This window comes from Gadus macrocephalus, chromosome 11, assembly GCF_031168955.1.
Source record: "Gadus macrocephalus chromosome 11, ASM3116895v1".
NCBI lineage: Eukaryota > Metazoa > Chordata > Actinopteri > Gadiformes > Gadidae > Gadus > Gadus macrocephalus.
In genome coordinates, this window is record NC_082392.1 from 19597558 (window position 1) to 19613658 (window position 16101).

General features: G+C 44.6%; 2 protein-coding genes across 9 annotated transcripts in view; one reads left to right on the forward strand and one right to left on the reverse strand.

Annotated features, from left to right (window-relative positions):
• On the forward strand, window positions 1–8123 carry tchp (trichoplein, keratin filament binding). The gene is made up of 13 exons (XM_060065463.1): window positions 1–153; window positions 338–543; window positions 894–1104; window positions 1626–1682; window positions 1766–1834; window positions 1955–2128; window positions 3138–3250; window positions 3369–3435; window positions 3679–3851; window positions 5948–6029; window positions 6177–6362; window positions 6656–6799; window positions 6967–8123. Exons 2-13 carry the CDS (start codon window positions 353–355, stop codon window positions 6997–6999), a joined length of 1500 nt encoding a protein of 499 aa, XP_059921446.1. The 5' UTR covers window positions 1–153; window positions 338–352; the 3' UTR covers window positions 7000–8123.
• git2a (G protein-coupled receptor kinase interacting ArfGAP 2a) overlaps window positions 7120–16101 on the reverse strand; it is a 21159-nt gene continuing 12177 nt past the window's right edge. For 2 of the 8 annotated variants that reach the window (XM_060065453.1, XM_060065452.1), the window contains exons 16-21: window positions 13719–13802; window positions 10369–10451; window positions 9610–9807; window positions 9289–9426; window positions 8687–8750; window positions 7120–8417 (exon numbers count right to left, since the gene is read on the reverse strand). In XM_060065453.1, coding sequence (XP_059921436.1) covers window positions 8196–8417; window positions 8687–8750; window positions 9289–9426; window positions 9610–9807; window positions 10369–10451; window positions 13719–13802 — 789 coding nt within the window. In that variant the 3' untranslated portion in view covers window positions 7120–8195. The remainder of the gene's footprint in view (window positions 8418–8686; window positions 8751–9288; window positions 9427–9609; window positions 9808–10368; window positions 10452–13718; window positions 13803–16101) is intronic. The other 6 variants (XM_060065458.1, XM_060065455.1, XM_060065454.1 and 3 more) reach the window with 5 other exon arrangements.

Consider the following 16101-nt stretch of genomic DNA (forward strand, 5'->3'; position numbering starts at 1 on the left):
TTTGATCCTCACTGCGCCCCGTAGCGTAAGTGTAACTAGGAAGTGATGTGGTTACTATGAAACACAGGAAGAAAGGCGGTTGTCTATTATCGTTGTAGATAATGCGCCCTTTTGTGTCTAACTTCTGCCTCATCAAGATCTTACTTTAGAAGGGTAAGAAAATCAATTTCTCTGATTTTAAGATTGTATAGCCCACGTTGTTTTATTGGTCTCATATGTTACCACTAACTATTTTGGTCTTTTTAATAACTGCGGCATGTATTATCCATCCGATGTTTATTATTTTGAGTGGAGGGAACGAATCGGAAAATACTGAGCTCCGTTATGCCCCCCCCAGTATAATCAGGGCCAAATGGCTCTACCAACCTTGTGTGCACACGCACCCAGCCGTGCCCGTGTGCTGGAGAGACAGATGGCTCGGCAGCGGGAACAGGAGGCCCGTTTGCGCCAACAGTGGGAGCTGCACTCTCAGTACTTCAAGGAACAGAACGTCCACGGCCGCAAACAGGCAGCCTGGAGCTCCCGCCAGTCCTACCAACAGAGGTAACACACACAACTCCAGCATGGGCTGCACAAACAAACAGCTGTATAATCCACATGGTGGTCAGGCAATACTGATATCCATGCGTCAATACAGGGGCGTAGCTAGGATTTCTGGACGACCCTGACATAACTACTAACGTTACCCTACGACCCATTTTAAATGGCTGTAAACAAGGCATGCCTTCTCTTATTAATGGTCATAGGACGTATTTTTGCATCCTGATGCACATTGTGCAACTATTCCCTATATTTATACATAGCTACATAGCCTTCACTAAACACAACAATAAATTGAATTGAAAACATGGACATACAAATTGAATTCAATACTCTCGCCCTAAACCCCTAAGCATGTCTGCGTACCACGGAGAGCGGGAGAAGGAGGCGCGCCGGCTACGCCTGGAGGAGCGCCGCGGGTGTCTAGCGGTCATGCTGGAGGAGGAGCGCACGTGCCTGGAGGAGGAGCTGCGGGGGCTGCAGCCCGACCGGAGGTCCCTGCTTGCTCAGCTGGTGCAGAAGACCGATGCGCTCCGCTCGGCCAGGGAGGACAGGAGGAGGAAGGTAGCGCATTCCAACGTGATCTCAATCGGCAGGGCGCTGGTCAGCCCGTGGCTGTGCTTAAGCCAGTACCGGACCTTGCAGGCCAGGCGATAATTAAATCAAAGGAGAGATCTAAACGTTCTAAATCTTTGTCTTTGAGAAAACGAAGTATCTGATCAAGCTGTGCATGTTAGGTGGTTTTAATGGTTGCAATCAACCCCAGGATGTAAATTAAAACAAGAAACTTTATTATTGATCCATTGTGTTGCATATCAATCTCATCAAACCCAGTTAAAGACCGATCCTACATCTGGGCATTTTAAATGATATACTTCAGAAATGCATTGTATTGCTTTTCAGTTAAGCACATAGAACCTGTGTAAGTAAGTTTTGATGTTGTGTGTTACTGATAAGTTACTATTTATGATTATAATTGAAATGATGGTTCTCATAATGAGTATTCATACTTAAGTGTTGGATGGATATGTAGGAAAAGTATGGCATAAGTTTGATCATTTTTCCTGTGAATATTGCCCCACTAGCTTGCCCAGGAGCTTCTGAAGGAAACGTGGAGGAAGAACAATCCAGAGCTGAGAAAGGTACGATGACATTAATCTGTATATTAATGTCGCAACTCCAACACAAAAGTCCTGGTGAGGAGGTGTTGACAATCTGTCCACAGGTGGAATCTGAGCTCCATAAAGACCATGTCGTCAGCCGCTGGCAGGAGCAGCTGTGTGCGAAAAAAGAGGTTTGTATTTCAACTATCCGAAAGTCAATGATGTTTTAGCAGGTTTGTTGCAGTTGTACGTAATGTTGCCTCAATTAACCAATACCATTCCCTCTCTCTCTCTCCCGTCCTTCCCTTCAGCGCGAGCAGGAAGAGAAGGAGGAAAAGAGGCGCTACGAGAACCAGTTTGAGGAGAGCCGGCGCCTAGCTCTGGAGAGGACCCAGCAGGAGGAGCAGAGGAGAAGAGAGGAGGAGCACACCAGGGCAGCAGAGCTCCGTCAACAGATGGAGGAGCTGAAGCTCCGTGAGGCCGAGGTACGCACGCACACACATGCACACACACACACGCAGGATCTCTACATTCACTTTATAGGAGGTGTTTATGTCAAGTTAACATTCCATGTGTTTAGAGTTGTTATATAGGAGGTGTATATATAAAGTTAATGGTCCATGTGTTTAGAGTTGTTATATAGGAGGTGTATATATAAAGTTAATGGTCCATGTGTTTAGAGTTTTTATATAGGAGGTGTATATATAAAGTTAATGGTCCATGCGTTTAGAGTTGTTATATAGGAGGTGTATATATAAAGTTAATGGTCCATGCGTTTAGAGTTGTTATATTAGAGGTGTTTATTTAAAGTGAATGTGTCGTGCAGATTTGTTATACTACAGGTTTGTTTATATAGAGAATGTGTGGTGTAGAGTTGTTATACTACAGGTGTTGTAGGAGCCTAAATGCCTATTTGATTTTTAAGTTCATATTTTATGATGATGTTTGGTTTTTCATAAGTGAAATAATATAATAATATAATATATAAAGTCAATTGTATTAATTTTGATATATAGAGTTTTATTTTGAAATTCACTTGCAATATTTTGGGTGTATGCGCACATTTAGTTACTTTATATTGAAGTGTGAAAGGAACTTAATTGTGTTCACTACCTGTGACAGACAGTCAGGATAACAAGCGTGGAGCCACAGTTTTTTGACCTCTCTCGCTCTCTCTCTATGTCTCACCACTAAACATAACCTCATCTTGTGGAAAAGGATTTTTGTATTTTGCGTTTGACAAATAAACCTTTAAAACTTCCCGTCGTGGTCCGGTGGATTATTTTTGTGGATTTTGGATGAGGTATGCGTCGAGGGGAAAACGGAACGTCAAGTTGGAGCTTCACTAATCGACCTATTGATCCTACAGGTGTGTTTATATAGATTGTGTCGTGTAGAGTTTTTCTACTACAGGTTTGTTTGTATAGCATGTGTGGGGCAGAGTTGTTATATTACAGGTGTGTTTATATAGATTGAATGTGCTGTGTGTTCCAGGCCAGTCGGCTGCAGAAGGAACAGGACGCTCTGCTGGCACAGCAGGGGGCGCTGGAGAGACTGGAGGAGGACAGGACGAGAGCAGAAGAGAAGAGGAAGAAATCAGAGATGGGGTGAGGACAGACGGATGATTCCAACCTTTATGTTGGCTATGTAGTGGGTCAGTAGTGGTTCACCGTCTGAGTGTCCGTGGAAGGCTTTTTTTGCATCACATCTTCACATTTCCTTCAGACGTTTTCTGGTCCGCCAATACCGAGCCCAGCTGAAGAGGAGAGCCCAGCAGGTACAGGAGGAGCTGGTGAGTTCATACTGTCATAAAGGGCACATCAATGGAGGCTATGGTTCATCCATGAATTTAGCTTAATTTAATATGACTGTGATTCACACCGTGGCATCATACCAAAAGTTCATTTGTTGAACTCCTAAGGTGTGTGTGTGTGTGTGTGTGTGTGTGTGTGTGTGTGTGTGTGTGTGTGTGTGTGTGTGTGTGTGTGTGTGTGTGTGTGTGTGTGTGTGTGTGTGTGTGTGTGTGTGTGTGTAGGAGGCTGATCGCAGGATCCTGGCGGCGCTACTGGAGGGGGAGCAGGAGGACAGGAAGCTGCAGAGCGAGCGGCGGGAGCGAGCGGCGGCCGACGCCGTGTGGATGAAGAGGGTCATCGAGGAGCAGCTCCAGCTGGAGCGGGAGAGGGAGGCGCAGTTCACCCTCCTGTACAGGTCAGTTACATATTACTGTATGGATTACATTATCTACAGGTTGGTTACATATTACTGTCAGGATTACATTATCTAAAGGTCAATTACCTATTACTGTTAGGATTACATTATCTACAGGTTAGTTACATATTACTGTCAGGATTACATTATCTAAAGGTCAATTACCAATTACTGTTAGGATTACATTATCTACTGGTTTGTTACATATTACTGTCAGGATTACATTATCTAAAGGTCAATTACCTATTACTGTTAGGATTACATTATCTACAGGTTAGTTACATATTACTGTCAGGATTACATTATCTAAAGGTCAATTACCTATTACTGTTAGGATTACATTATCTAGGTTAGTTACATATTACTGTCAGGATTACATTATCTAAAGGTCAATTACCTATTACTGTTAGGATTACATTATCTACAGGTTAGTTACATATTACTGTCAGGATTACATTATCTAAAGGTAAATTACCAATTACTGTTAGGATTACATTATCTACTGGTTTGTTACATATTACTGTCAGGATTACATTATCTAAAGGTCAATTACCTATTACTGTTAGGATTACATTATCTACAGGTTAGTTACATATTACTGTCAGGATTACATTATCTAAAGGTCAATTACCTATTACTGTTAGGATTACATTATCTACTGGTTTGTTACATATTACTGTCAGGATTACATTATCTAAAGGTCAATTACCTATTACTGTTAGGATTACATTATCTACAGGTTAGTTACATATTACTGTCAGGATTACATTATCTAAAGGTCAATTACCTATTACTGTTAGGATTACATTATCTACAGGTTAGTTACATATTACTGTCAGGATTACATTATCTAAAGGTCAATTACCTATTACTGTTAGGATTACATTATCTACTGGTTTGTTACATATTACTGTCAGGATTACATTATTTACAGGTTAGATTTACATAATCTACAGGTTAAATACATATTATGTTACTGTTCGTATTCGATTATCTACAGCCGGGTTGGGCAACCCGAGGCATGCGACTGCGTGCCACCACTGGCACGGGGTAGCATAATCATTGGCACGCTTAAAAAAATATATATCTTTTTTTTTTTTTTTCTTCTATTATTATTATTACAAAATTTCACCGCACAATGCAGCAGTATAATCATTACCACCTATTTTTTTTTGCACTTAATCTGTTTGGGCATTTCCTCCCAGTGCAAATATGTTTAAATTAGTTACAGAAAGCAGTGTTCTGAAATGGGATCAATTAATAGTTTTTAAACCTTTGTTGTGAGTTATAGAGAAGAAAATATTAAAAATATTGTTGCAAGTGGCCTGTATGCATTGCCTTCACATGGTTTTGCAAAGCTGTACATGTCTTAAAAATATTGATGTGGATGGTTCCAACATTCTCATATATTCTCGTTTTTTACATTTCTCACAGTGCAAATATGTTTTTGAATGAGTTTCTGAAAATGGTGTTTTAAGATGGGACATATGTACTTATAATCTGTGAGCCAATGTTGCAAATATAACAACCAAAAAAACATTTAAAATGTTGATGCATGATTGTAGACTATATGGAAATAATACAATTCCAGGTCTTCTGGAAATGTTTTTGGTCGCTGTGTCGCATAATTCATCTTAATTTTTTATATATTGTTGCTTAAGGCACACTCATTAACGAGAAAATGTAAAACTGGCACTGCATGTTGAAAAGATTACTGACCCCTGATCTACAGGTTAGTTACATATTACTTTACACTTCGTATTAGATTATCTACAGGTTAGTTACATATTACTTTACACTTCGTATTAGATCATCTACAGGTTAGTTACATATTACTTTACACTTCGTATTAGATTATCTACAGGTTAGTTACATATTACTTTACACTTCGTATTAGATTATCTACAGGTTAGTTACATATTACTTTACACTTCGTATTAGATCATCTACAGGTTAGTTACGATTATGGCTACAGAATGGGTTTTGCGTATGTGTGGACCCCTTCTCCGGGAAACACCAGCCTGTAAAATCTCTTAAGGTTTTTAAACATAAAGTCCTGTGTTTGAAAGCGGATCTCTCTGTCCGTCTTCTTGCAGAGAGGAGGCCCAGAGCGTCTGGGAGAAACGTGAGGCCGAGTGGGAGAAGGAGAGGAAAGCACGTGAGCGACTCATGCGCGAGGTACAGCTACAACTGTACAGGATATTACTTTGCAACATCCTGTACAGTTTTATGCATCTTGTATGTCTGCACCTATAAAATCAATCCCGGTATGTGACAGTAGACTGGCCTGTTGAACGGTCTCTGATCCCTGATTGGCTGTGGAAGGTTCTGGAAGGGAGGCGGCAGCAGATCGAGGCCAAGATGCGTGGTAACCGCGAGGAGCAGGAGGAGTCTCTCCGCAAGAGGGAGGAGCTGCTGCAGGAGCTTGAGGCGGAGGGGGAGACCCGACGGCAGGAGAAGGAGCGCCAGGAGGAGCACAGGACCGCACGCGTGCAGGAGCTGGACGCACAGGTGGGTGTCCAGAGACCTATGCCAACCGTTACACGCTTTATGAGGACACCATGTTGACACTCATTTTTGTACATTTGTACTACACACATCATGTGTATCGACATCTTCTGTCCTGTACTTACTGCTGTGGCATTCAATTTAAGTTAGTGTTAACGTGTGTGTGTGTGTGTGTGTGTGTGTGTGTGTGTGTGTGTGTGTGTGTGTGTGTGTGTGTGTGTGTGTGTGTGTGTGTGTGTGTGTGTGTGTGTGTGTGTGTGTGTGTGTGTGTGTGTGTGTGTGTGTGTGTGTGTTAGGTGGAGGAACAAAGGCGATGCCAGACGGAGGAGGAGCGGCGCAGAAGGGAGGAGGAAGAGGAGGAGCGGGAGGCTCTTCGTGTCCAGGAAGACGAGTTGAGAAGGGAGACTGAAAGGTTGAGCAGGCTGGGCTTCCAGGAGAAGGTACATGTCACAGAACCATGTTTACATGCCATGCATTAACATGGGCCAACGACCAAGCAATACACTGTGTACCCATTCTGAAACAGGAACTTGCATTGACGTGTTTCACAAGATGGCGCTAATTCTTCAGTTGGATTCCCCTTGACTATATTTTTGTTCTTCTCTAGATTCACGGCAGACCTCGATCTGCATGGACATGACGAATTGCCAAGACTGAAGTCCATGCACGATAGAAAACCACTTCTGGTCACTCTTCTAGTTTTGAAATCAAGCACAGCAATCAGACAACCATACTTCCTTTAAAACAAAACCAATAGCCGTTTTCAATTATAAATTAAGTTTATTTAGAAAATATTTTCCTCTGCCGTACTTTAGCTGCATTAAATACATCTCTGGACTAAAGTACAGAGAAGGTCTTTTCTTCATCACATTTACAATTTAAACAACCCCCATTTTGCACAGTTATACAAGTAATTAATTTTATATCCCATAAAGTTGCACATTAAATACAAATGTGTTAGCCACAGAACAGAGCACGACACACTTAAATAAGATCTAAATATGTTGATGCAAAACCAACACTGCTATAACACACAAGACCACAACATTATTACAGTGCAGTGTTAAAAACTATAAAGCCCATAATAGCTAAGGAACATTGTAGTCGCTGGCCAACGACAAAATATGGCTCCTTTCATCCGTCATGTGCACTAATGAGCAACTGAAACATACGATGACCACGTGGAAATAGCTGCACCGAGTGAGTTGTACACACTGTTGGGGCGGAGGGCAGTTGGTTCCGCTTACCTCGGGGCCGGAGAGAGCTTCCTAACACTTGACGGCAGAATCGGGAGCGATCGTTTTCACTGTGGAACTCCCTCAACTTCCAAGAGCGTTACCGCAATGGGTTCCCTTGGCTTCCCGGTAAACGTATTTGTTATTTTTGTCCGGCATAATCCATGTGAATACTGTATAACTGAGTATGTACATTATGGATTGATTAAATATTATAGGAAAAAAAAGTATAAAATGTGCATTCAAATTCCTGTGTAACGGTTTCTTGAGCGTAGTTTGAAGGCTTCTGTAAACAAACACCTTTACCCAAACTAAAGGAAGGTTGCTTTAACCACCTGAGGAGAGCAACTTAAAAGCACCTCACATGGAAACAAAGTGGTTGACCTCTGGCTTATCAACGACATTCAGACTTGTTCCAATTTTGGCATTAAATGTGAATCTATGGTCGATTCATAATCTTCAATTGTAAACAAAACAAAACAGAACATGCATATACCAACCAAATGAATCCGTACAAAAAGAAAATATTTCCCTTTTTAAAAAAATACATTAAAAAAAGGAGATGCTGTTGGCAGCCTCTAGGGCAGAGCAGGGCGGCCTCCTAGATGTTGTTCTCCTTGGTGGTGATGGTGACCAGCTGCTTGGCTGCCTTGGCGATGTCGTACGCACACTGGATGACCTGCTGCGTGACCAGCTGCATGTCCTGCCCCGGGGGGCCGCCCCCGCCATCGGGGGGGCCCGCCTTGCGACACTCCCCCTGCAGACGGCAGGCGCTGGAGGTCAGCAGGCGCAGCGGGCCCCTCACGATCTCCGAGCGGGGCTTCTGGGCGGAGGGGGGAGACCGGGTCAAACAGGAGGCTTGAGGGGCTACTAAAGGCTTTCTAAATGGCTTAAATGAAGCATATTATTGTGCATACAATACTGTTTGATGACTCTGATAACAATGATATCATCAGCTTATTACCCAGGCTTTTCTCTTTATAGATTTCCCTCGGGCAGTGGCCATCTTAAATTTTCCTCCCATTTTGTTTATGCCACTGAAGTAATAATAATCTGTTCATTCTTGATGCCTGCGTGTCAGACACAGCTTACCTTGGAGAAAAGGGCGGCCATCTCTGTCACAGCCACATGTATCCTTTCTGAGCAGGGCACGAAGCTGGGGAGAGAAGAGGGGCATCAATTAAAACCTTCTTGATGCTCATACAGAGTTATCTTGTTAATTGGGCAATAAAACGGACCAAACCCTTCTACCCTTTATAACACTCCATGCGCACTGGCTGAGCTCCAGCTCAACAGAGCTACTGAACACACAGTCAAATGAATTACGGGCTGCCGAACGATATCCGTAGTGGACTCTTCGGCAATCTCTGCAGATGAACCCAAGCGTGTGAAATTTGCAATTGTAAACGTTAAACGAAAAATGAAATGTTAAAACCAGTATGGAACGGGATGCTTCACCACGAGCACAAGCACGCACACACACACAAACGAACGCAAGCACACGCATGCACGCACACACACAGACACACATGGGATCCAAGGGAACATGCAGCAACCCCCCGCAGAAGAGAACACGTCCAGCCTGTCATTCATCGGAAGAGAGGGAGAGGAGGAGTGTGAGACAGGAAGTGTGTGGTCGGTTCGGAGAGAGAGGAGAAACTGTGCCTGGGAGGCAGGGACAGAGGCCAGAGTACCAGGAGGCGGGGTCGGGGGAGCGCAGGCTGATTGGCTGCTGCTGCAGGGAGGGCGGGGCCTTGTCGGCCCAGGGCACCAGGGTGCTGAAGCAGCCCAGGCTGTGCCTCAGGCGGCGCGCGCCTTCGCGCTCAGACGGTCTGCTCTCACCACATACAACACAACACCCGGGTACAAGGACAACCATGAAGGACCGCAACACAAACCAAAGGGCATCATGGTGGGTGGGAGGAAGAGGTGGTGGTGAAAGTAAAAACAGCAAAACCAATAGCCATAGGGGAGCAGGATGAAGGTGAGGCGTGTGCGTGTGCCTGTGTGCTGACCTGTGGTGCTTGTTGTCCTGCGCGGCCCTCAGCAGCTCCTGGATGTTCTTGGTGATCTGCTCGGTCTTGCGGATGACGTCCTCGGTGCTGGGCAGACCCAGGTCCGGCTCGGGCTCCGGGGGCGTGTCCAGCTCCGGGATGGAGGAGGCCTCCCCCGGGCGCCCCCCGCTCCTCAGACGCCCCCTCCGGCTCAGACTGCTGCGCCGGGGAGAACAGGAGGGAGCAGAACTCAGTGACGCTCACAGCGCCCGGGGGGGGGGGGGGGGGGGGGATTTGGGTGCGTTGCGTACCGGACTGTGTCCCGCAGCCCTGTTTCGGGGGTTAAACCCTGGAGGACTAGCGGCGGGGGAGGGATCAGAGATAACATCGCACCGCTCTACTCTGGGACTACTTGGGAATGTTTTTGATTTAAACTTATTTACAATGAGACTTCAAAACTCAGTACAGTCCAGATATTGCTCTTGGTAAATAAAGGTCTGTTAGTTCTAGCAAGATAGTGTTTTAATATTTTTTATTGAGTGAAGAAACGTTCTATATAATTGAGGGGAAGAGGGGAGCACGGTATTCTGGGAACTACCAACTTTCCCAATGCCCTGCAATTTGTTTGGAAAACGATAAATAAAAGCCACTATAAAAGTAGAAGAAAAAGGAGTTCAGAAGAAGAGTGTAGACGGGGACGTGCTGGAGGATTCCATCATTACGTTCAGTTTATACAAATACACAGGATTGAGAAGGTTTGCATTTGGGTCAAAGCTTTACCCTGATTCGTCCACGTCGGAGCCGTTGAAAGCGTTGTCATAGTCACCGTCTGGCATACTGCCCAGCTTCTCCATCTTGGAGGCCTAGACACCAGCAGGGGACGGTCAGAACATCACTAGGTCTGGACTGGTTAAACATCACTAGGTCTGGAGGAGTCAGAACATCACTAGGTCTGGACGGGTCACAACATCACTAGGTCAGAACATCACTAGGTCTGGACGGGTTAAACATCACTTGGTCTGGACGGGTTGAACATCACTAGGTCTGGACGGGTTAAACATCACTTGGTCTGGACGGGTTGAACATCACTAGGTCTGGAGGGGTCAGAACATCACTAGGTCTGGACGGGTTAAACATCAGTTGGTCTGGACGGGTTGAACATCACTAGGTCTGGAGGGGTCAGAACATCACTAGGTCTGGACCGGTAAAAAAATCACTACGTCTGGACGGGTCACAACATCACTAGGTCAGAACATCACTAGGTCTGGACGGGTTAAAGGAGACATATTATGATGTTCTCCCAACAAGTAAACATTGTATTAGAGTTCCAGAAAACATGTTTTTGAAGCTGTTTGCTGGAAATAGCTTTTAGGAAAAAAAATCTCGCCAAGCGCTATTCCCCTCTGTTTCAGTCCTTTCAGAATGCACTGATCTGGTGTCTGTAGCTTTGATGCAAATGAGCTGCTGCCCATTGACCAATGAGCTGTCAGACTGAACCACAGCATGGAGGAGAAGGGATTGTTGCCGTTTGCGGACTCCTGGAGCTCTATATCAATATAATATAATATAATAATAATATTATATATAATATCACGGCCAAAAGCTACGTGCGCCTCGGATGATATTATGAATCATAAAGACTGCGTCTGACGTCTCTGGTACTTCCACAATAAGTAAAGACTGATATCTCGGCAATGGTTGAGAAGAATTGGGGGAAGGAACTTTGGCCTTGACTCTCTGAAGTCCATGAACCGCGACATGGAGGAGAAAGGGATTGTACTCCGGGAGCTGAGCTGCCGGACTGCCGCCGAGCTCCCCGCGCCGGAACTGCCAGCTACGGCGGCAGTTCAGCTCCCGGAGTACACCCGCCGGAGCTGCAGGACTGCCGCCTAGTGATTTTTTACCCATCCAGACCTAGCAATGTTGTGACCCATCCAGACCTAGTGATGTTCTGACCCCTCCAGACCTAGTGATGTTTAAAGGGACATATTATGAAAACAACACTTTTCCTGGGTTGTGGGGTGTTGTTTCTGGTCTCTCAATTTTTTGAGTGCGATATGCATTTCTGAGAGTGGATATCTCACTCAAAAAATCATGCACAGACCTTTTTCAAAGTTTGTATGCGTGTGGGAGCACCAGAGACCTGAAATAACACCCCAAAACCCAGGAAAAGTGTTGTTTTCATGATATGTCCCTTTAAACATCACTAGGTCTGGATGGGTAAAAAATCACTAGGACTGGACGGGTCACAACATCATCACTAGGTCTGGGCGGCTCAGAACATCACTAGGTCAGAACATCATTAGGTCAGAACATCACTAGGTCTGGGCGGGTCAGAACATCCCTAGGTCTGGACGGGTCACAACATCACTGGGTCTAGTTATCAACACTGTCTGCAAGCATTACATTGTCCAGCAGTAGGAAACCATTCAATGTAATGCATGCATGATCAATGTAATTTCACATAAAAGCCAAAGCACTGCAGAGCAAGAATCCTCATCAGCCAGGAATGCAGCCAGAAAGCGAAAAAAAAACTAACAATTACAAAGCATCATTGACTATTAGAAAGGTTAGGTGAAGAATTGCATGGAATTATTGTAAAAATCCACAAATTAATGAATTATTTTCAGATGAATAAACCATCTACTACAGTCTACATATATCACCTTTTCTATAGTCTTTTTTATTTTTTTGAGCTCCAGATAGTATCGTTTGTAATTCAGGCATAAAAAATGTGGACCCAGGTCTTTGCCAAACTACCTGCGTTGTCTAGTGGGGGAGGGTTGTGCTGGAGCCCGGAACATGTTCAGACTGAGACAAGCATCTCACCAAAGGGTGGGATGAGAGTCCCAACAGCAGGGCAAGCAGCATGTACCAACAGAGCACCACACTGTTAACTTACCCTGTCCAGACAAGGCTGAGCATCTCTCACATATTCCTAGACCTCGTAATCACAGCAAGATGCAATACTGCACAGCCTCACACCACAAGACACATAGTTAGGGAGTGAGGGAGAGGAGGCGGGGTTGCAGTGGGCTGAAGGAGCAGAGCATGGCGATATAAACAATCAGAATCCACTGTCACTGCACTGACAAAACCATTCGATGCTGTCGTAGTGATGCGAATTACCAATTAACTTAATATATGATGAAAATAATACAGAATTTGCATAGACGTGAATACCACAAAGCTCTGAATGAGAAGGGCCTACAGATCTATGTTAGGATGGCCCGCAGCTCTACATTAGGAGGGCCTGAAGCAAAATGTTAGAATGGTGAACTGCTCGATATAAGGAGGGATGGCAGCTCTACGTCAGGAGGTCCTGCAGCTCTATCTTCAGAGGGCCTGCAGATCTGTTAGGAAGGCCTGCCGCTCTACGTTAGGAGTGCCTGCATCAATATTTTAGGAGGGCCTACAGCTCTGTATTAGGAAGGGCCTGCAGCTCTGTTAGGAGGTCCTGCAGTTCTGTTAGGAGGACCTGCAGCTCTATGCTAGGAGAGCCTGCAACTCTATGTTAGGAGGGCCTGCATCCCTATCCTAGGAGTGCCTGCATCAATACCTGAGGGCCTGCAGCTCTACGTTAGGAGGGCCTGCAGCTCTATGTTAGGAGGGCCTGCAGCTCAATGTTAGGAGGGCCTGCAGCGCAATGTTAGGAGGGCCTGCATCAATATGTTAGGAGGGCCTGCAGCTCAATGTTAAGAGTGACTGCATCATTACGTTAGGAGGGCCTGCAGCTCTATGTCTGGAGGGCCTGCAAGTCTGTTAAGAGGGCCAGCAGCTCTATGTTAGTAGGTCCTACAGCTCTATGTTAGGAGGGCCTGCAGCTCTATGTTAGGAGGTCCTACAGCTCTATGTTAGGAGGGCCTGCAGCTCTATGTTAGGAGGGCCTGCAGCTCTATGTTAGGAGGGCCTGCAGCTCTATGTTAGGAGTTCCTGCAGCTCTATGTTAGGAGGGCCTGCAGCTCTATGTTAGGAGGGCCTGCAGCTCTATGTTAGGAGGGCCTGCAGCTCTATGTTAGGAGGGCCTGCAGCTCTATGTTAGGAGGGCCTGCAAGTCTGTTAAAAGGGCCTGCAGATCAGCGTTATGAGGGCCTTCAGCGATGCGCTGGCCAAGTGAGGAGCTACTTAACCTGTGGAACTCCTTCGTCCTTAGACCAAGACAAGGTGGATGGAAATGAGGGGAGGGATGAAGAGGAGGTCACAAAAGCGCCCCTCTGCGTGTAAACAAAGGGGATTCCGGATTTCAAATCAAACGGATCAATCGTGACAAAAGACAAAAAGGAACAATGAGAAGCTTCCATTGGTTATTGTTGAAAAATGAATGAACATGTTTGTGGCATAGTGGTTGATACTAAAAACTTTTATTAACATGCAGGTTACTTGAACATAATCTGTATCCCTCTGCTCCCAATAGTTTTTTAGGATGCTTGGTTTGATGCTTTGACGTACGTTTTTGACAGAATACCTGAAAACATACATTTTGCTTGAATAAATGCTTAGAGAGCGGTCTATCACAAAAGGATATGGTATGGGTACATGCGTGAGAATGAGGTATAAACAGTAGAACATAGGCAAACAGCACCATGGGTCCAGTCCAGAGAGGCTATCTGTTGTTGCTTACGACTGGAGTTATTGCAAATCCTGTTTGAGATTGGTTCAGTGTGTTCCCTGGGTCTGATGCTGTTGGTGAGGAGCAGAGCCTACGAGCCACGTCTGCTCTCCCATAAATGCAGGTGATTATTGCGACACAAACTATATAAACTATGAGATGTAAGAAGGGAGTATTGCAGAGCGGCTCTCTGGATGTGGCACACACTAGAGACGATGGAAGGTTAATGTGTGGCTTTGTTTCCATGGGACTGATTGAACCTCTGGTAACCATAATGTGGTAGGAACCAAATTTGACCACCCTTACTGCTATGGTTGAATTATGTACGATACAATTAAACCAAACATCAGGTTAAAGGTTAAAATAAAGAACAAAAAAAATCATGAGCAATTTACGTCCATCGTGCCTGTATATTTCTTCACAAAATAAAAATGACATAGCCGTAAAATATATACATACGAAATTGTACTTGTATAAAATAAATGGCTAAAAAGAAAGATAATAATGGGATGAAATGATCTTGACCAAAAAAAAGGACAGCACTTAAATAGTGATTCATTGTTGAACCACGCACCAGTGTGTGCGGGTGGATCACGTTGTGACCCACAGACTAGCAGGTAAACACATGTTTGACGCAGAGCACATGTTGGTCCTAAACGAGAAATGTTCAACTAGAGAAGGGGGATTGGTAACTGTTTTATATGACACTCTCCAGCACTTTCAAATTATCTTTATGCCTTTAAAGTGCCAATCTCGAAGATCTGTTTTGCTTCCTTTGGTGGCACCTACCAAAACTGTACACCGCGAAAAACACAAAGTGAGTTGCAGAGAGTCTGCTGCTGTAGCTCCGCCAAGCCCTCTCTGGTGACCAACACTGCTAGGGGTTGGAAAACGCACAACTACCTGGGCCCTGCTGGAGAGTTGAGTGTATTGCAAGAATGTCACCATCAGCACCAAGTTGCTAACATCACCCAATCACAATTGTGTAACCTCATTCGATGATAGTGACTTAACTGAGTTTGATTTAAACAAGTCTTTATAAGAGATCCAAACCGTTTTTCAGTCAGTTGGTTTACTGGCAGTGCTAGCAGAGACCCGACGGTTGAAGAGCAAGTCTGTTGCGTTAGCTCTGACTTCCAATTCCGGCGGCAAAGTGGGTGATGGGAGAACGTGTCACTCACCTTGATCTGCCTGAGATTCTTCTAGAGAATGTCCCCCAGGGCTTTCATCAGGGCTCCGAAGGCTCGGCCACAATTGTCCTACCGCGTTACGCCAATGTGACTTAACACACATTTATTTACTTGAAAATCTAGAGATTTTTACTTAAAGTAATAGTATCATAACAATAATATATAGTGGTATGCAGACGTCTTTTTCATTGTTTCCTTTTTTTGTGCATGAATAATGGGTGTAGGGTCCCTTCAAATATGTCCTAAAAGGAGGTTTGGAGTGCCCGGGTTTGACTAGGCCCCCGGGCCAAGGCAAACCCAGAGAGCTAGACGAGAGAGGCTGAGAAGAAAACAGGAAGACCCAGCTTGTGAATGGAGAGGTCAACTATACAGTCCAGTCTGGTGCTAATTCCCATGATGCATTGCTGTCCCCAAGATCCTTACCTAGACCATAACCACAACATCTGTACCAAAATGTATCCCGCTCCAACATAGTACAATCAATTAACCATCTTTACACCATAGTGTTATGATTGTTTAACCATAGTTACACAAATCTTACTTTAGATTACTGTGGTGAAGTCTGATAGCAGACAAGCTTAAATCTCAGGAAACTTAAATCTCAAAAATCTCTTTCTTTCGCTACATATTTGAATCGACCAATCAAATTGCTGGAGTCAGCGATCTGCAAGAGCTTCATCGGCTGACAGCAAACACAAACTCAGCTGGCACAAG